The following is a 26,549-nucleotide window of genomic DNA, read 5'->3' as shown; positions in this document are numbered from 1 at the left end:
TTTCTGAATATTACTCTACATGGTTTGTAGAATCTGAAAATCAACCCTAGGATGCACAGGACTCTGTCCCAGTAGCTGAAAATTAGGCCACATTATGCAATACCTTGTACAAATGACATACTTTACACATTCTTGCGGGAATATGCAGAAGTTGCACCCCGTTGGAAAGGTCTTGAAAAACTACGTGCAAATCTGTCATCAAACCATATTCATAAGATACATTACAACAGTAAATGGCTTATTTGTGTGTCAGTCACCAGTCAACAAAAGATCCACTTCCCCGAGTATTCCTCGGTCAGCTCCTTCAAAGATATCACAGGAAAGTTTGCTGCAATATATTTTCGTTTTGCTGAATATTACTCTACGTGGTTTATAGAATCTGAAAATCAACCCTAGGACGCACAGGTCACTATCCTACTGGCTGAAATTTGGGTCATATTACGCGATACCTTGTACAAATGACATACTTTACAAATTCTTACGGGAACAGCTCCTCCAAAGATATCACAGGAGAGTTTGCTGTAGTATATCTTCTTTTGCTGAATATTACTCTACATGGTTTGTAGAATCTGAAAATCAACCCTAGGACCCACAGGTCACTGTCCTACTAGCTGAAAATTAGGTCACATTATGCAATACCTTGTACAAATGACCCACTTTACAAATTCTCGCGGGAACATGCAGAAGTTGCACCTCACTGGAAAAGACTTGAAAAATTACGTTCAAATCTGTCATCAAATCATATTCATAACATAAATCACAACAATGAAAGGCTTATTTGTGTGTCAGTCACCAGTAAGCATAAGATCAGTTTGCCCTGGTATTCTTCGGTCACTTCCTCCAAAGATAATCACAGGAGAATTTGCATAAGTAACACGGCGGCAGTTACCACATGTAATAGAGCAGGCCAGTACATGTTTCTTGCAGCTCCACCACCTTGAATCATAGTGTGACTGGCAGCTGTATCCAATTACTTAAAGAAGTGTGTCTGGAGCAGGCAGCGGGTCAGCCATGAAAGGCTCAAGATGGTCGAAATTTTCACGCCATCCCTTGCCCTCTGGATTCAGGTTGCAGTCACAGTGCACCCATTGTGGTACTTGAAGATATGACCAGATATTGTGATACTTGCTGGCGTCACTGGTTGGTGGCAGAGAGTGGACCTGTACAAAGCTGGGTGATTAGACCCACTTTCCGTTGTACAAGATGACAATCTCGCCTGCAGACACCACCCCTTCCACTGTTTGGAATACACTTCAGCAGCTTCCTGAAAGATGTTTTCTGCCTTCAGCTCCCTTAGTGTGGGTATGCTTTTTCCCATTCCAAACAACCTTGAGGCTGTGCATAATTATCATGTGATGGCATGCACAAACAGTATACTATGCCTGGCATATATCCTCTCCATGTGCCTGTTGTATCCTTTGGATGACCCACACTCGTTTCTTTACCTTTGACTTTGAACCTGATCTAAAAATTTGGGCTGACATGGTATCAGAGCAAAATCAGCAGGTCGGTGTCTTCACCAATGACCACAACAAGATGATCAGCTGTATGTCTGATGGCAGTTTCAACATTTTCAACGATCAGGGCGCCTGCATCAATTTGGCTGTGAAGTGTTGGGTGTCCATTTGCCACAAACATATCACAAAGCACAGTTATAAGTCTCAGCTTGTTCACAAGGGTTTGCCAGAAATACTCCATTTTTTTATGATAAAACGGTGTTGATATTGAAGTTGATTGGTTCAAACAACACGCCCTGACCGACAAAGATGAGCCATGTCTTTTGTGGACGGATCAGTGCCATAGCCACAAGAAACAATGACAGAGGGCTAAATTCATGTTCCCTGGAATAGACCTCATGTTTTGTGATCCTGGATACACTTAATTTGTGGCAAAACCTCTGTTCTGTATCAATTCTGTTAAGTTTTGCTGCTGTTTCGAATCCGAAAAATGCTGCCTCTGAATCTTCTGCCTGCGGGGTGTCAAACTACAGGTTGAGGATCTTCCAAGAAACTGTTCTGAAGGTTACTACATTGGCATTTTTGCCTCATCTTAATGTCAAAATATCTGCCTCAACGTGTTCAGGAAGTTTGTTCTTTTATACGTACTTTGTAGTGCATGCATCAACTCTATCCCCGCAAAACTCCTGCGTTTTGGAAACAAGATCAGACAACGTGGTTTGTTCATCATTATTTACCTCCAAATGTTGACATATTTTGAAGATAGTGTGCAACCTGGCCTCTTAAGAATCCCCAAAGGACGGGGATGGTTTGAGTTTTTTGCGTCGGTAAATCAAGCAGGAATGTTACCGTGTTTTGAGGCTGGCACTGCAGGCATCATGGTATACAGCATCCCTTGCAAAAAGGTCCTCCCTACTTGCTCACCAAATTCTGTCAGCTGGCACTGCAGGCATATGGTACACAGTATCCCTTGCAAAACGGTTCTCCCTACTTGTTCACCATATTCTGTCAGATATTGTTTTTGCCCTGTTGTCATCTCGATCTTTGCAGACACCTAGAATGGCTACCTGAAATCCTTCTTATGGTTGGTTTTTACTGGGGAGGCTTTATGTATTTTTCTCCGATTATGGACATTAGCAAGGATACCACAAAACAGACAGTGGATTCTTGGATCATAGACAGACTGAAACTCGTCTGGATGGGCATCTGTACAGGCGTTTTGAGTCGTCTGTGGATATGTTATAATTGTTTTCGCATTTGTAAAGGCAAGTCAGCCTTTTGTACGTAATCTCTGTCGTGCACACTTTAAAATTTCACTACACTATGCGCTGTACCCATTGACAGTCTTAGATCCAGTCTCACCTAATCTGGCTATTATCATGGAATTCTTAGCACATGATGTACTTTGCTGCTCTTTCACCTGTAATACACAGAGTATAAAACACCTTATTGCCCTTTCACTTGTTCAGTCAAAATAAATTGTGATATTGACCTTATGCGTTGTCATTAACACACACACACACACACACACACACACACACACACACACACACATTCATACATGCAGCTGTTAGCCAAATAATAATCACAGTTTTAAAAGTTCGCAAGGAAAAATAATCAGCTTTTATCATATTTCCATATCAAAGCTGATAAAGAAAATAAACCCAGAACTCCAAAAATGAACGTTATAAATGAAACATGGTTAAAGTATTCCTACTAACTTTAACAGTTTCGACATAATTACCTCTATCGAGATATCAAAATATAATTACATAAAATTATTGTGTTTAATGGCGAGCTGTGTCATATTTCGTTTGTGTAAAAGAATGAAAACATTCAAGAAAGCACGTTTTCTTCTTCCAGTTTTCTTCTTCGGGGAGTGTCGCGTGCGACGGTGTAGCGTTGAAAAAAAAAGAAGGAATTTGGGTCAACTTGACCCCTCGAATACGTCATGATTTTCGCTGTTTGCTTTGTTTTGTTTTTTCTTGTTCCCTTCTTTCTTTCTTTATTTCTATGCGTGCGTGCACATGTGCGTGTGTACGCGCGAATGAGCGTGTGCTCCTTCCCTCCCTCTAGTCAGCTCAGGTTGATGTTTTCTTTTTCTCGTGCATGCATATCTGCCGGTTGTTTAGCTCAACTACAAGTTTGATAAGGACAATTCATACGGAATCTACCTCGACGGGTCAGATCAACTGGGGAAGACCAGTGTGTTTTGCGGGCTTCGCGCCGACGGCAAAGAGTTTCACTTCAACTTGACTCTAAACACGGACCTGTTGTCCGACGACTTTGTGGTGGAGAACTGGGGCGGAAATGGAAGTATGTATCGCAGCAAGGAATTGTGGGACTGGGATTATTCCGGAAGAAGCGAGGGACCAACGGTCGTCAACACCGCACAAGTCACTGTGTGGGGCTGTTCCTGCTCCATTCGTTTTGGAGTGAGGAGTTGTTTTTTTACCGATTCAGTTCGGGTTTGGGGCCTCCAGTGCCACTACATTTCCTGGATCCATGTCCGACCAGGAGGTCTGGAATTACGTCCTAGTTCCAGGGATTTAATCTCCCGTATTATTTTTTTTCGCGAGCTCTTGAGGTGAGTCAGGTTAGAAGGGTGAAGAATGCTAGTTTTGTTGTTATTTTTCTATAGACCGGGAGCGACCGTTGACATATATTTCAGGTTTTTGGTGTTGTTGTTATTATTGCATTTGAGATACATACTTTAATTTCAGTGCAGTGTGCCCCTGCTAATTCTTGTGGATTCTGATTTATGTATATCTGTGTGCACAAATTCTGTTATTGTTTTTGTTTTGTTTTTTACGGTTGTATTAAGGCGTTCAGCTGTACATGTGAGTGTGTGCGAAACCCCTCTGTGTGTCTGCTTTAGCACATGTACTGTTTTTTGTTTTTTTTATTTTTGCTTGACTCTTGACTCGAGTCTTTTTACAGCTCTGAAGAGTGGTCCGCCGTTGTCCTGGACATCCACATCCTTCCCTGTACACGTGATACCCTGAGACTGTCACAGGGGTGTCCCCGACGTATACAACAATCGCCGCTTTACACCCCCCCTGTCTACAGAAAGACTAGAACGCCCAGTGGTCGCCTGCATCGTGCGTTGTTTGTGACAAGGACCTGTGTGTTCGGAACTAATGCGAGTCGTACATGGACGGTAGAGGATGCGTGTGTATGTGTGAGAGCAGTGCATAAGAGGGGTGAGTGTACGTGTTCGAGCGAATGTGATTTACTCATTTATTTTTCCCTCATTCCCACTTATGATGTGGCGATTCGAATTAGCGGGTTAGTAAGTTTGGGGAGTGGAGGGGGGATTAAGGGAAATAGGCCCCACTGCTGTTTTGGTTGTCAATATATCCGTGTGAGTGAGTGAATAAAGTGTGGTATTGTGTATAAATTCTTGGTGTTGGCTGCATTTAATTGAGCGTGCGAGGATCCGGAGACCCATTTTTTTTTCTTAAATTTTCTTTTTATTAGATTGCGCGGGGCCTGTCGGGTTGTAGGTGGGTCCTCAACCTCGACCGGTCACGTGACAGGGAGATCCACCGTTTCCGCGGTATTTTGAATTTCTTGGTCGGCCATAGTTTTTCAGGGTCGGTTACTCGCGAGTGTACGCCTCTCGGTATATCGCGGCAAGCGCATTGCCAGGATAAGTGTAGTGCTTTTCTGTGTAGCGGACGCCGCCTTTCACACGCCGTGTCAACACGTCATTATCTCGACTGCGGCTGGCGCGCTTGTCGCGAGTTGTATGGCGTACCAGAGCGGTCAGTATTTTAGCAAATTACAGCGTTCGAAAACTTAGTTTGTTAATTATGACCACATGCCTAACTTTTGTGCGTCCTGTGGTATTTTTCTTGTTATAGGTCACTTTATTCTAACTTTTGAGAAGAAAAAAAAAAATATTGCAGCAATTTCCATTGAAAAATAATAGTTTCGGTAGACTATATGTTGAGAAAGACATAACTGTGCCACGTTTCGTTCTTCTCAGTCCATGGGAAGAATTTCAGGGGAAATCTTTAATGAACATCCCTAGTAAGAGATGATATTTATCATTTTAATAGAAATCTCCCACTGCACATCGTACGTGCAAACCAGTTAGAGCAGTTGGTGCTATAGATGGTATACTTCATGGGAAATAAGTGCATGTGTGCGACAGTCCACCCCCTTCACCCCCCTCCCCTTCCCCCAACACCTTACCCCCGAAAAAAAATGTAACAGTGTTATAGTTTAGGGATCGCGTTGCACTTTTGTTTGTAGTAATATAATTACCACTTTGATATACATTATACTAAAAAGTATTCATAAAAAATAATAAAAATGAAACGCCTTTTCTTTACTTCATTGGAATGTACGTGATTAACTTTCCAAGATATATTATGATAGATTTGGTTGGTATGTATCTTCGTTTGAACGCTTTTTTTCCACGTGGAGACTCGTTGAGGGATCTCAGTCAGTTCTGTTTCGTCATCACACGTTTTCGTGAAACCTGTAATGACGTTTTCTGAGCGTGGAAGAACAGGTGGGAGTGGTATGTTCAATCAGAAACGGGTACTTGAAAACTTCAGCACGAACGTCTAATATCACTCAAAAAGAAAAGATACTACGTAAAAGAACGAGTATAGGGAAAGACAGACAAATAGATTGGCACATGAGGACATGTAAGTAAACAACAAAGTCCGGAGAACAAACACAGGGCGTACGTGCAGCATTGGTAGAGGGGCGCCAAGATGGACCGCTCGTCTTGATAGGGGTTTCCAAAACTGAAACATAAGGGTTTCCGGAACTGAAACATGATAAGGGTTTCCAAAACTGAAACACGACCAGGGTTTCCAGAACTGAAACATGAGTTTCCAAAACTGAAGCATAAGGGTTTCCAAAACCTAAACATGATCAGGGTTTCCAAATCTGAAACATGAATAGGGTTTCCAAAGCTGAAACATTAATAGGGTTTCCAAAACTGAAACAATGGTTTCCAAACTGAAACATAACGTTTTCCAAAACTGAAACATAAGGGTTCCAAAACTGAAACATGATAAATGTTTCCAAAACTGAAACATAAGTGTTTCAAAAACTTAAAAATAAGGGTTCCAAAACTGAATCATGATCAGGGTTTCCAAAATGAAACATGATAAGGCCTTCCAAACTGAAACATGAATAGGCCTTCCAAAACTGAAACATCAATAGGCCTTCTAAAACTGAAACATGAATAGGGTTTCCAAAACTAAAATATGATTTTGGTTTTCAAAACTGAAACATGATTTTGGTTTCCAAAACTGAAAATAAGGGTTTCCGAAACTGAAACATAAAAGTTTCCAAAACTGAAATAATTATGATTTTGGTTTCCAAAACTGAAACATGATAAGGGTTTCCAAAACTGAAACATAATGGTTTCCAAAACTGAAACACGAATAGGGTTTCCAAAACTGAAACATGATCAGGGTTTCCAAAACAATCATGAATATTGTTTCCATAACTGAAACATGAATACTGTTTCCATAACTTAAACAAGAATATTGTTTCCATAACTGAAACATGAATAGGGTTTCCAAAACTGAAACATCACCTTCCGCTGGTCACCTCTCCAAGTTAACACCTGCTGCACCCATTCTAGAAGTCAGCCTTCCCATCTTCCTTCCCCGTCTCTCTCTCTCTCTCTCTCTCTCTCTCTCTCTCTCTCTCTCTCTCCTCCCCCTCTTTACTCTGTGTCTCTCTGTCTGTCTCTCTCTGTCTCAAGATACGCAATGGAAGTCTGTTTACAAAAAATAAGGCATTTCAGTCAACTATGGTCGTGCAAAAAGGACGGACAATGTCCTTGAATAAGCAGCTAACTCCTCGCTTTTTCTTTCTTTAGTTTAACGTCTTTTCACTCGTAAGTGATATAAGACTGCTGGCTCTCTCTCTCTCTCTCTCTCTCTCTCTCTCTGTGTGTGTGTGTGTGTGTGTGTGTGTGTTTGTGTGTGTGTTATGGTAGAAATCCAAATGAATACACGGACTACATCGTGAATGAAGTGTTTTGCCTTGGTGTGCTGCGTTCCAGGTGTGAGATGTCTGTGAATATGAATGCACGTCTTAGTTGATAGTAATGATTTACTTCAGGATTCTTACACCAGCGTGTTGCATTTAATGACTGATTTTTTAGTGTAAATGATTCTGTCTAAGCTAAATGTAATTATTAAACTGAGTAGTTTATTGCCGCATCGTATCATTGTGGGTAGTCTGTTTATTACTCATTTTCTTTTAGTTTTATTCATTTGTTACACAGTCTAAATTATTGGGCTTAGGAAGCATTATATAGGCTCACATTATGTTAAGCAAATACTGTTGATGATGAATTGAAACGTGGGGCCATTGTCAAACCTTGAGACTGTTCTGTGGATGTAATGTCTGTGCTTGTTTCATATGTCGCCTGTTTGTCAGCAAATGTGTCTTTTTTTCTTTCTTTTAGAGATGATAGCTACCTCGGTAACGGATACCAGATACCTCCTTTGAAAGCCTTCATGGATGACACAACAGTCCTTTCAACAAAAGAGGATAACACCCGTGAAATATTGAAGCGGCTGAACGAGCTAGTTGCCTCAGCCAGGGTGAACTTCAAACCAAAGAAATCACGGAGCCTCTCACTGCGTAGCTAAAACGGTCACATTCACTGTAGCCAACCAAGCCATTCCAACGATGTCAGATGAACCAGTCAAGAGCCCTGGAAGATGGTATGATAAGTCCCTGAAAGACACAAAAAGAGGGAAGGAAACCAAGCAGATAGCAGAAGAAGGCCTGCATATTATAGACCAGTGTGGCATTCCTGGCAAATACAAAGTGTGGTGCCTACAATCCATGCTGATACCAAAGCTCCTGATATATGATATCAGCCGTAGAACAGTCAAGTCGATTGAGGCAAAGATCAACAAGTACACACGCAATGGCTCAGTGTCCTACCTGGTCTCACTGACGTAGCACTCTACTGTCACCAAGCAAAGCTGAGGCTACCTCTGAAGTCCTTTGTCGAAGAATACAAGGTAGGGAAGGCAAGACTTCTCAGCATGCTCGAAGACTCAGGTGACAGTACTGTGAGATGCAACCAACCCAAGCTGAAGACTGGCAGAAAATGGAAAGTCAGGGAGGCAGCCAGTGCAGTGAAAGAAAACCTTAAAACCTAGGAAATAATAGAACACACCTAAACCAAAAGACAGGGCCTGGGATCGGCAAAGATGGAATGGTGGTCCAAAGCAAGGGGGAAAGCAAAAGAGACATGATCATACAGGAGATCAAGAAGGAAGAGGATGACAAAAGAGTCCAGAAGGCAGTCCAGCAAGGCCAGCAGGGGCAGTGGACAACATGGAAAAATGCACTCCAAAGGAGACTCAGCTGGAGCGACAAGTGGAACATGGCCCCTCTGAGGATCAGCTTCATCCTAAGATCTGTGTATGACCTCCTTCCATCGAATACAAACTTCGTGAAATGGGGGAAAGCAGATGACCCTGCGTGCCCACTCTGCCATGGCAAACAAACAGTGGACCATGTCCTCAGCTCATGCAAAGCGGCATTGAGCCAAGGACGGTACACTTGGAGGCAAAACCAAGTGCTTAAAGAAACTACACACGTGGTGAGAATTGTCCAAGGAGCACCAACCCCACCAGAAGTTCCAGTAGAGTTCCGCTCGGCAAAAGGCAATAAAGTCTGGCCAGGAACAGCATCCAAAGTTTCGAAAGCATGGAAACGTGGGCTGCTTGATGGTACTGAAGATTGGGAATGCACAGTTGACCTACCAGAGGGGAAGAAACACCCAGAAAGCATCAGCAAGAGCGGCATGAGACTTGACATAGTACCCCACTCCAAGGCAATGAAACAAGTGATTCCGATTGAGCTCACTGTGCCATGCGAAAGCAGAATGGAGGAAGCCCACATCGACAAGACCGAGAAGTATGCTAGCCTAGCCAGCAACCTGAGAGAATCTGGCTTCCAAGCCAAAGTCCTTGCCATAGAGATTGGTGCAAGAGGGTTTGCGGGCGCATCTGCCCATAGCCTTATGAAACAGCTGTCGATTTCGGGCAGAGAGAGGACATGGGCTCTCAAGGCAATGGCAGGAGCAGCAGAAAAGAGTTCCAGCTGGATCTGGTCGAGGAGGAATGAAAGTAAACTTCATAAGGATTAAATTTCCCTACTCAAACTAGGCGTACGATGGCTCAGTGGTTAAAACGTCTGCCAGAAAAGGTGACTCAGTCCTAAAGTGGCGACCACCCTGGAGGCGCGGGTTCGAACCTGCTGAGGACCCGGAAAACAGAAAAAAGAAAAGGCGGCAATACAAGGGCATCCAGGAGTCATGACCTGGTTGCGGCCCGGCCCTCTTAGAGTGTAAGGAATTCAGGGCTGAAACACTTGACTGAGGGAGGCTTCTTCTCCGAAGACCTTGTACTGTCCAGATCTCCCTAGAGTTTCTTATCATTGATCATATCTCCTCTCTCTCTCTCTCTCTCTCTCTCTCAGTAACGAAAGTGATAATTCTGGTCTATCCGAAGGGGCATAACCTCATCCTCAGTAAGTATACAGCAGATGAACTGCGTCAATGCATCACAGCACGACATCACACCACACCCGAAAGGCAATGTCACACAAGCATAACCAATCCAAACTCCAGTCCGCACCCTAACCCAAACTTCCGGACGTAAAAGTCCCACCCCACTCCTAACCCCAATTCATACCACCCCTACCCACCCACCCCACCCCTAACCTTACCCCGCATCCATCCCACCCTTACCTCATCCTCACCCCACCCTTACCTCACCCTCAACACACACCCACCCATACCTCACCCCTCACCCATCCCACCCTTCCCTCACCCCACACCCACCCTTACCTTACCCTCACCCACCCCCTTACCTCACCCTCACCCACCCTTACCTCACCCTCACCCACCCCACCCTTACCTCACCCTCACCCCACCCTTACCTTCACCCTCACCCATCCCACCCTCACCTCACCCACCCCACCCTTACCTCGCCCCTCACCCACCCTGACCTCTTTCCGTTGTCCAGCATGACCAGCATGCCGTGCGTCACGTGGTCCAGCACCTCATAATGATGGCGGTCAGCGTTCCCGGTCAGGTAGTCAAACACCGTGACGTCAATCAGGTCCAGCAGCAGCACCGTGTTGTTGACGAACGGCTCTATCTGCCTCACGATGCTGCAGTACGACTCGTCCGTCTCCCACCTGCACCGTGGCTTCAACATGATGAAGGACCATAGCCTTTATGTTCATTAGGACACACACACACACACACGCACACATCGTGTTTGCAGTGCATGATCAAACATCCATGCCAGATGCAGTGTTAGACAATTGCAGCCGTCCCCGCCCACCTCTCCAGACTGTCAGGCTACACAACAAGGGCCCTGTCAATGTTGACAAAGACTCCATGTGCCGTGTGTGCAGTGTGGTGTCGGGCCATTCACATGAGGGTCTGACATCCCATCACTTTCTCTGTCTTGTTTCTTGATACATAAAAAACATCACTACACCTCTGTCACTGCCTCTGTCTGTGTCTCATAAGAATGCACGCACACAGTGATGCATACTCGCGCACACAGAGACAGAAGTACGAGAGACAGACAGACAGACAGACAGACAGACACAGACGCAGACAGAAAGACAGACTTGCATCGTCTGATGAGTCACGTCACCTGTGCATGTCTTTGAAACGTGTGTCGATAACTTTTCTCGATTTAGTTTCAAAACTTCAGCACCAAGAGCATATGTGAGAATTTTGTTAACAGACTTCTCAAGCACCTCCAGTATCATTCAACCATTTATACTTCTCCAAATTGTCAATATGCGTGTAAATGTAAGCCTGGTTCTGTGGATTAACTCACTCAGTATGGCCAGTCCTCTCTACTCCTCTACACAGACCCCTCGGATGTCCAGTGGGTGTCTGAATGACCCAACCTTTAGCTTCCGTCGTCAGAATTGTGGTATTCGTTGTCAACATTCACCTCTTCAGTGTAAAAGTCTTCCGCTTGCAATATTTTGATGATGGTAATTGAGAGAGTTAAAGATTTCCTCACCAACAGGCCCCACTACTTTTCAGGTGAATTTGTTCTAAAAACAATATGCGTCAGTGAGATTCTGGTTTTGTCAATGAGTTTGTGTGTTTGTCAGTGTGTTTCTTTCTTTGTTTGGCAATGGGTCACACTTCGACTTTTATTGAATTGTCATGTGATGTCTCGGGGTTGGAAGACCTCCACCGTCATTCCAGTGCCAAAGAAAGCAAACTCCCAAACTCTTCATTTTTGCAATCAGCGGAAAAACAGGGAGGGCAATGTGTCAGAATGCGAAAGTGGCCACACAGATTCGACAAGATGCTGACTCTCATCACTGCTTTGCCACTGAAGCTTTTTTCCCCACACTGTGGTGCAGTGTGAAGTAAAAGACCATGCCCAGGAGGGAATCCCCGGGATTTCTAATTATAGACGATGGGTTAGCTGCCTCAGTGCACCGTGCTTGTCTTCAATACGCAGATAACTTACCCTTCACATTAAACTGTACCCGCGTGTTCATACCATGTCAAAGGTAACTTGCCTGAAGGCAAAATGAATTTTGTCTTGAATACGACTCCTGGGGGCATATAGACATGGGGACAAATAGACCTGGGAGCATATAGACCTGGGGACAAATAGACCTGGGAGCATATAGATCTGGTGACATATAGACCTGGCAGCATACAGATCTGGGGACTAACAGACCTGGGGCATATAGATCTGGGGACATATAGACCTGGGGGCATATAGACCTCGGAGCATGTAGATCTGCGGACAAATAGATCTGGGGACAAATAGCCCTGGAGGCATATAGATCTGGGGGCATATAGATCTGGGGACAAATAGACCTGGGAACATATAGATCTGGGGACAAATAGACCTGGGAGCATATACATCTGGGGACAAATAGACTGGGGACAAACAGACCTGTGAGCATATAGATCTGGGGACAAATAGACCGGGGCCTATAGATCTGGGGACAAATAGACCTGGGGGCATATAGATCTGGGGACAAATGGACATATAGACCTGGGGACAAATAGATCTGGGGACAAATAGACCTGGGAGCATATAGATCTGGGGACAATAGACCTGGGGGCATATAGATCTGGGGACATAATTATAGACCTGGGAGCACAAATACATGAGGGCATAAAGACATGGGACAAATAGACTTGGGGGCATACAGACCTGGGGAGGTGGGAAATGTTTGTTCTGGGCATGAAAACATTATTTTGCAGTAATCCTCCATACACCAATAGGAGTGAAAGGATAATTAAAACTTTAATATAACAAACTGAGTGTTTGCACGGTTTGCCAGTCACGGCCAGGATCACCAGGAAAGGGAACAGTAACAAACCGCTTAAGGACGTGTTCTATTTCGTCAGCCAGGTGCTTTGCTGTGTGTAGTGTAACAATCTACAGTCCAGCAGCCAGCCCAACCAATGCTACACTTCAGTACAGCCAACAACAACAAAATTAACAAGCCCAGTGACAGTTTGCACGTTTTAAATTGTGTGCGTGTGTGTGTGTGTGTGTGCTGAGATGCAATGTGCGCTCGTGTGTATTTGTTTGTCCGCATGTACGTGTGTGCGATTGTACATGTACCTGTGTGTGTGCATGTGTTCGCATACTTGTGAACCTGCACGCTTGCAGACCAGTATATGGAGGCAAAGGGGGAGGTTAGGTGTGTCCTGACCTGGCCAGCAGTTTCTCCTTGTAGGTCCGTCTCCAGGGGTTCCGGCCCTCCGTCAGGTGGAGGTGGGGGGGCAGCCACATGATGACGGCCCCCTCAAAGCTGTCCCCGCGCGTGCACAGCGCGTTCTCCTTCTGACAGTGCAGACAGCGGCCATAGAAACACGTCTCTCCATCTGTCACATCAGCGCTGAGTTATAGATAATGTGACGTGATGTGTCAGCACAGCACTCCCCTTGACTTTACACCACACACTGCTCCACGCTGTTACGTCACAGCTGATAGTATTACCTGGGTCAGATGGTGTGGTGGCACGTGGTAACACGTTCGCCTTGCAAGCTGAAGAATCTGAGCGCACTGGATCGAACCACACGCTCATCAGTATTGTCTCCCCCTCCGCTACACCTTGAATGGTGGTTTGGATGTCAGTATTGTCTCCCCCTCCACTACACCAGGAATGGTGGTTTGGATGTCAGTATTGTCTCCCCCTCCGCTACACCTTGAATGGTGGTTTGGATGTCAGTATTGTCTCCCCCTCCACTACACCAGGAATGGTGGTTTGGATGTCAGTATTGTCTCCCCCTCCACTACACCAGGAATGGTGGTTTGGACGTCAGGATTGTCTCCCCCTCCACTACACCTTAAATGGTGGTTTGGACGCTAGTCATTCGGATAAGATGATAAACCGAGGTCTCGTGTGCAGCATGTACTTAGATCGTGTAAAAGAACCTACGGCAACAAAAGGGTTGTCCTTAGTAACACTTTGTAGAAAAAAAGCACTTTTGTACAGGAAAGCAAATATACCTGCACGCAGAAAACACGGGAGAGCAGTCCAGACTTCATACAGAGAAATTGGTTGTGAAGAAGAATAATACAATACAATGCAGTACAATACAAAACAGTGACATTTGGGTCAGTGAATCAGCCGAGCTGTACACCCACAATGCAGACTATGAACCCCCTTGATCTGATTGGTCAATCAGCTACTGTTACTGTTATATATAAACAAGGAGGAGATTGACGACAGTTTGTGAGAGTATTAATCTGAATAATTATATAAATGATATTTACTGCCGTTGCTGGAAATTCTGTCGAGGCCACAGAGGAAAACCTAAAGTCCGTTCAAAAAGATCAAATATAACAGATGGCGCTTTCCCTTGGAGAGAACTCCATTGGTTCCCAGCTGCTATATTTAAAGAGTTTACCTCCCTTCATAAGACCTTTTATTTTTTTTTTTATCGAAGCTTCCTTTTTTCTTTCTAATAGTCTGGTTATCTGGTTAAGTTAGAGATGATTATGTTGAAAATCAACTCGAAAAGTGTGATTTATTTCAGAATTGTTGATTGAATAAACAAAGGCATAACCAACTTCTGACTCGACCCAGCTCACTGCTCTCCGTAACTCTCCACCCTTCAGACTTCGGGTGCTTCACACACACACACACACACACACACACACACACACACACACACACACACTCACTCACTCACACACACACACACACACACACACACGCACCTCACCTTCCTCATAGAAGGTGTCCAGCATGTCATCAGGCAGGGAGGGGACGAGGTCCTCACTCAGGCTGATCGTCCGGCCAACCGCCAGGGGCGTCCTCCTGAACTCCAGTATCCTGTACCACAGGCCATTCCTTCAGTGCCACATTGCAGTGCTGTGCAGTGTAGCATGGTATCACGCTGCATAACATCACAATGCTGTGCAGTGTAGCATGTTATCGCGCTGCATAACATCACAATGCTGTGCAGTGTAGCATGTTATCGCGCTGCATAACATCACAATGCTGTGTAGCGTAGCATGGTATTGCGCTGCATAACATCACAATGCTGTGCAGTGTAGCATGGTATTGCGCTGCATAACATTGCAGTGCTGTGCAGTGTAGCATGTTATCGCGCTGCATAACATCACAATGCTGTGCAGTGTAGCATGTTATCGCGCTGCATAACATCACAATGCTGTGTAGCGTAGCATGGTATTGCGCTGCATAACATCACAATGCTGTGCAGTGTAGCATGTTATCGCGCTGCATAACATCACAATGCTGTGCAGTGTAGCATGTTATCGCGCTGCATAACATCACAATGCTGTGCAGTGTAGCTTGGCATTGCGCTGCATAACATCACAATGCTGTGTAGTGTAGCATGGTATCGCTCTTCATAACATTCCATCGCATGGCATAGTATTGTATCGTATTATTCTGTGTGGCACTGTACACTGTTACTTTAGCCTTCAGGCTTATTTGCCTGATCTTGAACTCTGTCTGTCCATCTGTCTTTGTTTCCCTCTTTCTCTGCGGGTATTCGTTCAACATGTAATTCGTACTAAAAGTTTGGTGAAACAAATAGAATGTGATTCATATTCGTCAGTGCAACTTATCAGAAAGAAAAACAAACAAACAAACAAAGAGCAACAACAAAACACTTAAAACGGCTGTCAGTACTCATGTGTATATTTGCCTAATGTAGAGATGTACGTTGTTGTCCCTCAATGCCCGTTGTGTTGCAATTGAAACGAAGGCAGCACAGCACAGAGGGCAATGTTCATGCAAGGACAATTAGTCTGCCTCTCACATCACTGTTTCTCTCAGTCTTACCGTGTCACTCCATTCTTTGTGATTGGTTGATTGGTATTGGTGTTGTTGTTGACGTGGATGGTTTGTGTGGGGTGAGGAGTGGGGCAGAGTGCGTCATGCCTGTAGTCAGATGGATGAAGACGGTTTGTGGAAAATGCGCTTGGTTTGTTTATCCTTGTTTTGATATTCATTTTACGTATGGTTTTACACTGATATTTTACGCTACTAAGGATGTGTATTGGTCTGTCTGCCCCCCCCACCCCCACCCCCTCTATCTCTCTCCCTCTGTTTGTGTGTGTGTGTGTGTGTGTGTGTGTGTGTGTGTGTGTGTGTGTGTGTGTGTGTGTGTGTGTGTGTGTGTGTGTGTGTGTGTGTGTGTGTGTGTGTGTGTGTGTGTGTAGATATATAGATACATACATACATACATACATGAATACATACATACATACATACATTCATTCACTCATGATCAGAAGTTCGGAAGCATCTCTCTAAAGCATGGAGTGTTGTGCACAGTGACCGTCCTGAATTCAGCGTTTTTTTTTCACGCGCTTAGTTTGTTCCATTATTCATCACATCAATTCAGAGAGCGTGCAAAGTCATAGATAGAAAATCTGGCTGTTTTATCAGGTTGATCTCCTGTTAGGGTCGGCAGCAGCATACCTGGATAAACAGAGGATGTACACCACAGAGCAGTACAGACCTGGATAAACAGAGGATGTACACCACAGAGCAGTACAGACCTGGATAAACAGAGGATGTACTCCACACAGCAGTACAGACCTGGATAAACAGAGGATGTACACCACAGAGCAGTACAGACCTGGATAAACAGAGGATGTACACCACAGAGCAGTACAGACCTGGATAAACAGAGGATGTACACCACAGAGCAGTACAGACCTGGATAAACAGAGGTAGACCTGGATAAACAGAGGATGTACACCACAGAGCAGTGCAGACCCGGATAAACAGAGGATGTACACCACAGAGCAGTACAGACCTGGATAAACAGAGGATGTACACCACAGAGCAGTACAGACCCGGATAAACAGAGGATGTACACCACACAGCAGAACAAACCTGGATAAACAGAGGATGTACACCACAGAGCAGTACAGACCTGGATAAACAGAGGATGTACACCACACAGCAGAACAAACCTGGATAAACAGAGGATGTACACCACAGAGCAGTACAGACATGGATAAACAGAGGATGTACACCACAGAGCAGTACAGACCTGGATAAACAGAGGATGTACACCACAGAGCAGTACAGACCTGGATAAACAGACAAGGATGGACACCACACAGCAGTACAGACCTGGATAAACAGAGGATGTACACCACAGAGCAGTACAGACCTGGATAAACAGACAAGGATGGACACCACACAGCAGTACAGACCTGGATAAACAGAGGATGTCCACCACACAGCAGTACAGACCTGGATAAACAGAGAGGGATGTACACCCCAGAGCAGTACAGACCTGGATAAACAGAGGATGTACACCACACAGCAGTACAGACCTGGATAAACAGAGAGGGATGGACACCACACAGCAGTACAGACCTGGATAAACAGACAAGGATGTACCCCACAGAGCAGTACAGACTCGGATAAACAGAGGATGTACACCACACAACAGTACAGACCTGAATAAACAGAGGATGTACACCATACAGCAGTACAGACCCGGATAAACAGAGGATGTACACCACAAAGCAGAACAGACCTGGATAAACAGACAAGGATTACACCACACTGTAGTACAGACCTGGATAAACAGACAAGGATGTACACCACAGAGTAGTACAGACCTGGATAAACAGACAAGGATGGACACCACACACCAGTACAGACCCGGATAAACAGAGGATGTACACCACAGAGCAGTACAGACCTGGATAAACAGAGGATGTACACCACACAGCAGTACAGACCTGGATAAACAGAGGATGTACACCACACACCAGTACAGACCTGGATAAACAGAGGATGGACACCACAGAGCAGTACAGACCTGGATAAACAGAGGATGTACACCACAGAGCAGTACAGACCCGGATAAACAGAGGATGTACACCACAGAGCAGTACAGACCCGGATAAACAGAGAAGGATGTACACCACACAGCAGTACAGACCTGGATAAACAGAGGATGTACACCACACAGCAGAACAAACCTGGATAAACAGAGGATGTACACCACACAGCAGTACAGACCTGGATAAACAGAGAAGGATGTACACCACACAGCAGTACAGACCTGGAGAGATGAAACGCGGCCACCTCTCCGTTGTGACGATCTCTCCCTACATACGGCGGTCCTTCCAGGATAAAGTCTCTCTCGTACCTGCACCAAGCATGTAAATGATTCAATGACATCGGGCAGCAGCAACACTTATGGGATTTGCATTTGCAAATCATCTTCTGTTATTTAGGCTTTGATGACTGGAATACAAAACATCACAACAATGTGACTTGCGGTTGTTCCAGTACGATATTAGCACATGATATATAACTGTCCTTTCCTAATGCTAAAAGATCAGGGAAAATATTAGAGCAAATGATATGGTTCGAGATGTTAGAAGTTTTCAACATGAAATGATGAATTTATATGTCACTGGGCAGTGAGAAATTTGTTATTCTTTTTACTGGTAAAATAACCAGTGCGTCCTCCATTTTCACCCCACCCGCTTCTTCTTCCTCTCTCTCTCTCTCTCTCTCTCTCTCTCTCTCTCTCTCTCTCTCTCTCTCTCTCTCTCTCTCATCTCCTTGCCCAATGTGTGCCGAAAGCCCAGAAGATGAAAATCATTTTATATTCAACTGCAAAAGATACGATGATTTGCGAAAAAAACTGTACCCTTTTCAAAACAGCTCCAGTGCAGAGAAAAGATTTGTTTGGCATACTGATGACAGAAAATGAAGATATGATACTTTCTCTTGCAAAATATATATCTGAGGCAATAAATATACAAAAAACGTCCATCATCGGTCCAAATACTCATTAATCAATTGAAAAAAATAGTGTGGGTTCTATGAGGAAAAAAGCTTGGATAAAAAGAAAGGGCTACATTTGGATGGTCAATCTCGATATTGTAATTATTTGATATGTTCGTATTGATATGATGGATTTTGATGTTGAGGCATAAATAATTAGTTCAGGATTTATATGTACTTTAGTATGTGTTTGTATTGATATGATGTGTGTCGATGTTACATTCGTGAATATTTATTATATGATTCATCTGTACTTTGTTTTCTGTGTACTGTCCAAACCTTGGAGACGAACGACTGAACAAAGGCACATTACCCCCTGTCACAGGTACTCTAAGCTAATGACAAAGTACCGAAGTGTCGCAAATCTCTTATCAGTTTATGTTGTTTCAGTTCTGATTTTGTTTGTTTGTTTGTTTGTGTTTTATCTATTTTGCACCATTTTGATCTGATTGGTACCTGCTATGTCACCAGAGCTTTTCAGCTAATGACATTAAACATTTCAGTGTTTCTCTCTCTCTCTCTCTCTCTCTTAAAAAAGCCCCCTATCTCCCTTTTGTGTTGAACTGTGTTAATGGGCATGTCCAAATCACCTTGTTGTGAACACACAATAACACAAGTAACAGTAAACCGAAGGAATAAAGTAGTTATCAGAAGTCACAGAAAAAACACACTCGCTTACACTCATATGCGCAGAGGGACAGACAGAGAGACAGATAGGCTGAATGACTGAGCGAAAGAGGAAAACAGAAACATGGACATATAGAAACAGAGGCAGACAGACAAACGGGTTCTGACCATTTGGGTTTGAAGACAACTCTCTGGCCTCCCTTCAGGGTGAGGATCAACTTGAGCTGTGTGCCCTCAAAACTGTTGTCCACTGTCTGTATGGGGGAGGTGGACAGTGCGTGAAGCACGGCCCCTGTCACACACACACACACACACACACACACACACACACACACACACGCACGCACGCACGCACACACACACACATATATATATATATATATATATATATATAGAGAGAGAGAGAGAGAGAGAGAGAGAGACCCAACACACAGCTTATATCAAAAGACTGACACAAGTTTATAGTTGGGCGAACAGCAAAGTGAGAGCTGTATTATCAATGGTTTCTCTGTTGCGATGGGAAACCATTTACAGCTTAGTTTTTTGTGAAGGACTATGACTCTCAAAAACTGCCCTGACCCTTAGTACTGCAACGTTGGGGGCTAGTTGGCCTTTGGAAACCATCCCAACACCGACTGTCCTAAAACCCCCTTGGCCGAGAGAGTGGGGATGTAACTTGGGCAAGACACTATCCACTAAAATCAAATTCTAGCCCAGATCGTCGGGACAGCAATATATATATATATATATATATATATATATATATATATATATATATATATATATATATATATATATATATATATATATATATATATATATATATATATATATATATATATATATATATATATATGGAGAGATGGCCTAGAGGTAACGCGTTCGCCTAGGAAGCGAGAGAATCTGAACGCGCTGGTTCGAATCACGGCTCAGCCGCCGATATTTTCCCCCCCTTCACTAGACCTTGAGTGGTGGTCTGGACGTTAGTCATTCGGATGAGACGATAAACCGAGGTCCCGTGTGCAGCATGCACTTAGCGCACGTAAAAGAACCCACGGCAACAAAAGGGTTTTTCCTGGCAAAATTCTGTAGAAAAAATCCACTTCGATAGGAAAAACAAATAAAACCGCAAGCAGGAAAAAATACAAAAAAGGTGGCGCTGTAGTATAGCGACGCGCTCTCCCTGGGGAGAGCAGCCAGAATTTCACACAGAGAAATCTGTTGTGATAAAAAGAAATACAAATACAAATATATACATATACTGATTCAGTAATAAATCCAGGTCCTTATGTCTTCGCTTTGCACCAGAAAGAAAGAAGCACCAAAAGCAGACTTGGTTCAGGTCCAACCTTAACTGGTTTCGTTGAGAGACGGGAGACGACAGGAGTGGCAGTGTGAGATTCAGGATCACCGTGTTGGACATCTTCTTCCTCCACACCATTCCATACTTACACACACACATATTTACATACATACATACATACATACACGTATACATATATACGCACATGTGAACAAAATGAGTTGACATACAAAAGAATAATATAATACAGTCATATGATATCTAATGTGACACAAACACACTCTTCCACAATTAATTGCATAGACAGTGGGTGAGAGAGATAGAGACAGAGACTGAGACTGACGGACTGACAGTGACAGGCAGACAGGCAGGCACACAGACAGACAGACAGAGAGAACGGTCGGACAAGACAGTACACACTCCCAAATGGAATGATGATCCCATTCAGTCGTAGACACTTCACAATGATAGTGAGATAGACAGAGCCAGAGGGGGACACAAGCACAGAGCCAGAGAGGGACACAAGCACAGAGCCAGAGAGGGACACAGGTACAGACAGAAGGACACAGGCACAGACAGAGCTAGAGAGGGACACAGGCACAGACAGAGCTAGAGAGGGACACAAGCACAGAGCCAGAGAGGGACACAGGTACAGACAGAAGGACACAGGCACAGACAGAACTAGAGAGGGGCACAGGCACAGAGCCAGAGAGGGACACAGGCACAGACAGAGGGACACAGGCACAGACAGAGCTAGCGAGGGACACAGGCACAGACAGAGCCAGAGAGGGACACAGGCACAGACAGAGGGACACAGGCACAGACAGAGCTAGCGAGGGACACAGGCACAGACAGAGCCAGAGAGGGACACCGGCACAGACAGAGGGACACAGGCACAGACAGAGCTAGCGAGGGACACAGGCACAGACAGAGCCAGAGAGGGACACAGGCACAGACAGAGGGACACAGGCACAGACAGAGCCAGAGAGGGACACAGGCACAGACAGAGCTAGAGAGGGACACAGGCACAGACAGAGGGACACAGGCACAGACAGAGGGACACAGGCACAGACAGAGCCAGAGGGAGACACAGGCACAGAGCCAGAGGGGGACACAGGTACAGACAGAGCTAGAGAGGGACACAGACAGAGCTAGAGAGGGACACAGGCACAGACAGAGCCAGAGGGGGACACCGGCACAGACAGAGGGACACAGGCGCAGACAGAGCCAGAGAGGGACACAGGCACAGAGCCAGAGGGGAACACCGGCACAGACAGAGCTAGAGAGGGACACAGACAGAGCTAGAGAGGGACACAGGCACAGAGCCAGAGGGGGACACAGGCACAGACAGAGGGACACAGGCACAGACAGAGCCAGAGAGGGACACAGGCACAGAGCCAGAGGGGGACACATTTACAGAGCCAGATGGGGACACAGGTACAGAGCCAGAGGGGGACACAGGCACAGAGCCAGAGAGGGACACCGGCACAGACAGAGGGACACAGGCACAGACAGAGCCAGAGGGGGACACAGGTACAGAGCCAGAGAGGGACACAGGTACAGAGCCAGAGAGGGACACCGGCACAGACAGAGGGACACAGGCACAGACAGAGCCAGAGAGGGACACAGGTACAGATCCAGAGAGGGACACCGGCACAGACAGAGGGACACAGGTACAGACAGAGCCAGAGAGGGACACCGGCACAGACAGAGCCAGAGAGGGACACCGGCACAGACAGAGCCAGAGAGGGACACCGGCACAGACAGAGGGACACAGGCACAGACGCTTTGATATTTCATTGTCATTACCTGCATAGGTCTACTGACAAGGGGGTGATAGGGTTAATTCTTTTGTCCCCACAAGTACCATACCATAGTCTGCTGAATCCCTCAAAACAAAACAAACCATGCAAACAAAGAAAAACAAAACAGCTTTTATCGAAATACAGCATCCTTACAATAGGGAAGCAACAAACATTAAAAAAGAAACAAAAACAAAAACAAAAAAGACAAAAACACCATTACTCGACCACCCATTCTATTAACGATATTGTTCAATGTCTACCTTATTATATGGCTTACAGTCTGAACACAAGATAATAGACATTATACATTGTTATCCCCCTCATTTACGCTGGTATTGTTCTGAATAGTAAGACTACATCTTATTCTTTGTGCTTCTACAAGAAATTTAGCTATTGACATAATTGTGAGATCATCATCAGACGACAAAGCAGAAACAATGTCGTGCCTTTCAGCTACATCAGACTGAAAAGACACACACTTATCTCTTACCCTATCGAATGATTTACATTGAAACAATTAATGTTTTTCATCATCTACACTAGAAGCGCACAAAGGGCATGGTGATTTTGTGGATGTCCCAGGCTAAAACCATCTTTTATTTGCATTAAATCCAAGTGTCCTCAGTCGAAATCTTGCAAAGTTTATTGTTTGCCACTTATCTCTGATAACTGTCAGGGATTTTTCCGTTTGAAATACACAGGCACAGACAGAGCTAGAGAGGGACACAGGCACAGACAGAACTAGAGAGGGACACAGGCACAGAGCTAGAGAGGGACACAGGTACAGACAGAGGGACACAGGCACAGAGAGAGCTAGAGAGGGACACAGGCACAGACAGAGCTAGAGAGGGACACAGGCACAGAGCTAGAGAGGGACACAGGCACAGAGCTAGAGAGAGACACAGGCACAGACAGGGCTAGAGGGGGACACAGGCACAGACAGAGGGACACAGGCACAGACAGAGGGACACAGTTACAGAGCTAGAGAGGGACACAGGCACAGACAGGGCTAGAGGGGGACACAGGCACAGACAGAGGGACACAGGCACAGACAGAGCCAGAGGGACACAGGCACAGACAGAGGGACACAGTTACAGAGCTAGAGAGGGACACAGGCACAGACAGGGCTAGAGAGGGACACAGGCACAGACAGAACTAGAGAGGGACACAGGCACAGAGCTAGAGAGGGACACAGGCACAGACAGGGCCAGAGAGGGACACAGGCACAGAGCTAGAGAGGGACACAGGCACAGACAGAACTAGAGAGGGACACAGGCACAGAGCTAGAGAGGGACACAGGCACAGACAGGGCCAGAGAGGGACACAGGCACAGACAGGGCTAGAGGGGGACACAGGCACAGACAGAGGGACACAGGCACAAACAGAGCCAGAAAGGGACACATGCACAGAGCCAGAGGGGGACACAGGCACAGAGCCAGAGGGGGACACAGGCACATAGCCAGAGGGGGACACAGGCACATAGCCAGAGGGGGACACAGGCACAGACAGAGCCAGAAAGGGACACAGGCACAGACAAGGCTAGAGATGGGCACAGGCACAGACAGAGCTAGAGATGGGCACAGGCACAGACAGAGCTAGAGAGGGACACAGGCACAGACAGAGCTAGAAGGGGACACATGCACAGACAGACGCCGACAAACAGAGAAGACAGAGTCAAAGAAGAAAAAGACTCCCCTTTCCTTCTTTACACGGAAGTTGGGTGGTGAGGGTCTTCCCCTCAGTGAGCGGTGAAAGGAGGGCAGAGTATTGATCGGCCACTGCTTCCTCCACTCTGCACCTCACAGCACGGGGAGAAGGAGACATACAGTCTGTTCCTTTTGGGCCTCGTGCCGAGGGAGGGGTAGAAAGACAGAGGGGCATGAGAGAGAGAGAGAGAGAAAGAGAGAGAGAGAGAGAGAGAGAGAGAGAGAGAGAGAGAGAGATTTTTTAAGGAGTACATGGAAACACACACACACAAAAAAGAGGAACAAAAGTAAACACATACACATCAAATGGAAACAACAACAACAACCACAATGATAAGACAAAAACGAACAAAAAAGCTGCATAGAGAATACATAACACTTCACAAAAGAGAGACTGACAGACAGGAGTTAGATGAGAGAGAGACAGAGACAGAGGGGGAGATGAGGAGAGAGACTGACAGATAGGAGATAGATGAGAGAGAGACAGAGAGTGAGATGAGGGAGAGAGACTGACAGACAGAAGTTAGATGAGAGACAGAGACAGAGAGGGAGATGAGGAGAGAGACTGACAGATAGGAGTTAGATGAGAGAGAGACAGAGAGGGAGATGAGGGAGAGAGACTGACAGACAGGTTAGATGAGAGACAGAGACAGAGAGTGAGATGAGGGAGAGAGACTGACAGACAGGTTAGATGAGAGAGAGAGACAGAGTGAGATGAGGGAGGAGTTAGATGACAGAGAGACAGAGAGTGAGATGAGGGAGAGAGACAGAGAGGGAGATGAGGAGAGAGACTGACAGATAGGAGTTAGATGAGAGAGAGACAGAGAGTGAGATGAGGGAGAGAGACTGACAGACAGGTTAGATGAGAGACAGAGACAGAGAGTGAGATGAGGGAGAGAGACTGACAGACAGGAGTTAGATGAGAGAGAGACAGAGAGTGAGATGAGGGAGGAGTTAGATGAGAGAGAGACAGAGAGTGAGATGAGGGAGAGAGACTGACAGACAGGAGTTAGATGAGAGACAGAGAGACAGAGAGTGAGATGAGGGAGGAGTTAGATGAGCGAGAGACAGAGAGTGAGATGAGGGAGAGAGACTGACAGGAGTTAGATGAGAGAGAGAGAGAGAGACAGAGAGTGAGATGAGGGAGGAGTTAGGTGAGAGAGAGAGCCAGAGAGTGAGATGAGGGAGAGAGACTGACAGACAGGAGTTAGATGAGAGAGAGAGAGACAGAGAGTGAGATGAGGGAGGAGTTAGATGAGAGAGAGACAGAGAGTGAGATGAGGGAGAGAGACTGACAGAAGTTAGATGAGAGAGAGAGAGAGAGAGAGAGAGAGAGAGACAGAGAGGGAGATGAGGGAGAGAGACTGATAGACAGGAGTTAGATGAAAGACAGACAGACAGACAGACAGAGAGACCTTGACACACTTAGACATTTTACTGACATTAACTGCAACGTTCTAATGTCAATGGGGTGCATTAATTTTCAGTCAAAAGTATCAGTCAGAAATACAACAAAACAAAGTAAATAAATAATCTATAACTATCGTAGTGACAATCAGTTACTGTTGTACAGTTTGTTTCCTAACTATGTAGCTTCAGCAACAAAGTTTGCTATATATTTGGTTATTCTGTTGTCTTCAGACGACAATAGGGTAGGTATGCCTAACTGCGAACGATCCAGTCGAAACGACCAACTCAACGTATGTACTGTAAAGATAACATGTTGTACGATAGTCAAACGTAGTTCTTTTGTTTTTGAAGGCACCAGCATGTTGCACACGGGACCTCGGTTTATCGTCTCATCCGAATGACTAGCGTCCAGACCACCACTCAAGGTCTAGTGGAGGGGGAGAAAATATTGGCGACTGTACCGTGATTCGAACCAGTGCGCTCAGATTCTCTCGCGTCCTAAGCAGACGCGTTACCTCTAGGCGATCACTCCATAGAGAGAGAGAGAGAGAGAGAGAGAGAGAGAGAGAGAGAGAGAGAGAGGGAGGGGGGAGGGGGGAGAACCATGACCCTGACCATAACGATGAAGAGGTCACACTGTAAGAAAATAAAGAGAAAATAACACGACACAATCCAATTGAAGTCAGAATTCAACACACACACACACACACAACACACACACACAAATAACACGACACAATCCAATTGAAGTCAGAATTCAACACACACACACACACACACACACACACAAAAAGCAACAAAAAAAGCAAATGAATATTCAACAACATCCACGAAGGAACAATGCAGGGCGACAATACGAAATGTAATTCATCTTCATTACCCTACTTAATCGACAGATTCAGTTGTAATATTGTATCTA

At 45.3% G+C, this 26,549-nt stretch overlaps 1 protein-coding gene across 1 annotated transcript in view; it reads right to left on the bottom strand.

The window, feature by feature from the left end:
• LOC143276103 (glycosaminoglycan xylosylkinase-like) overlaps nt 1–26,549 on the bottom strand; it is a 107,374-nt gene that overhangs the window by 7,711 nt on the left and 73,114 nt on the right. The window contains exons 3-8 of the mRNA XM_076580497.1: nt 19,575–19,698; nt 18,046–18,132; nt 14,707–14,816; nt 13,188–13,359; nt 10,473–10,664; nt 6,161–6,220 (exon numbers count right to left, since the gene is read on the bottom strand). Of these exons, the coding sequence (XP_076436612.1) occupies nt 6,161–6,220; nt 10,473–10,664; nt 13,188–13,359; nt 14,707–14,816; nt 18,046–18,132; nt 19,575–19,698 (745 nt within the window). The remainder of the gene's footprint in view (nt 1–6,160; nt 6,221–10,472; nt 10,665–13,187; nt 13,360–14,706; nt 14,817–18,045; nt 18,133–19,574; nt 19,699–26,549) is intronic.

The sequence above is a fragment of the Babylonia areolata genome, chromosome 31, assembly GCF_041734735.1.
Source record: "Babylonia areolata isolate BAREFJ2019XMU chromosome 31, ASM4173473v1, whole genome shotgun sequence".
NCBI lineage: Eukaryota > Metazoa > Mollusca > Gastropoda > Neogastropoda > Buccinidae > Babylonia > Babylonia areolata.
Note: the sequence above shows the minus strand (reverse complement) of the source record. Positions and strands in the feature narration are given on the sequence as shown.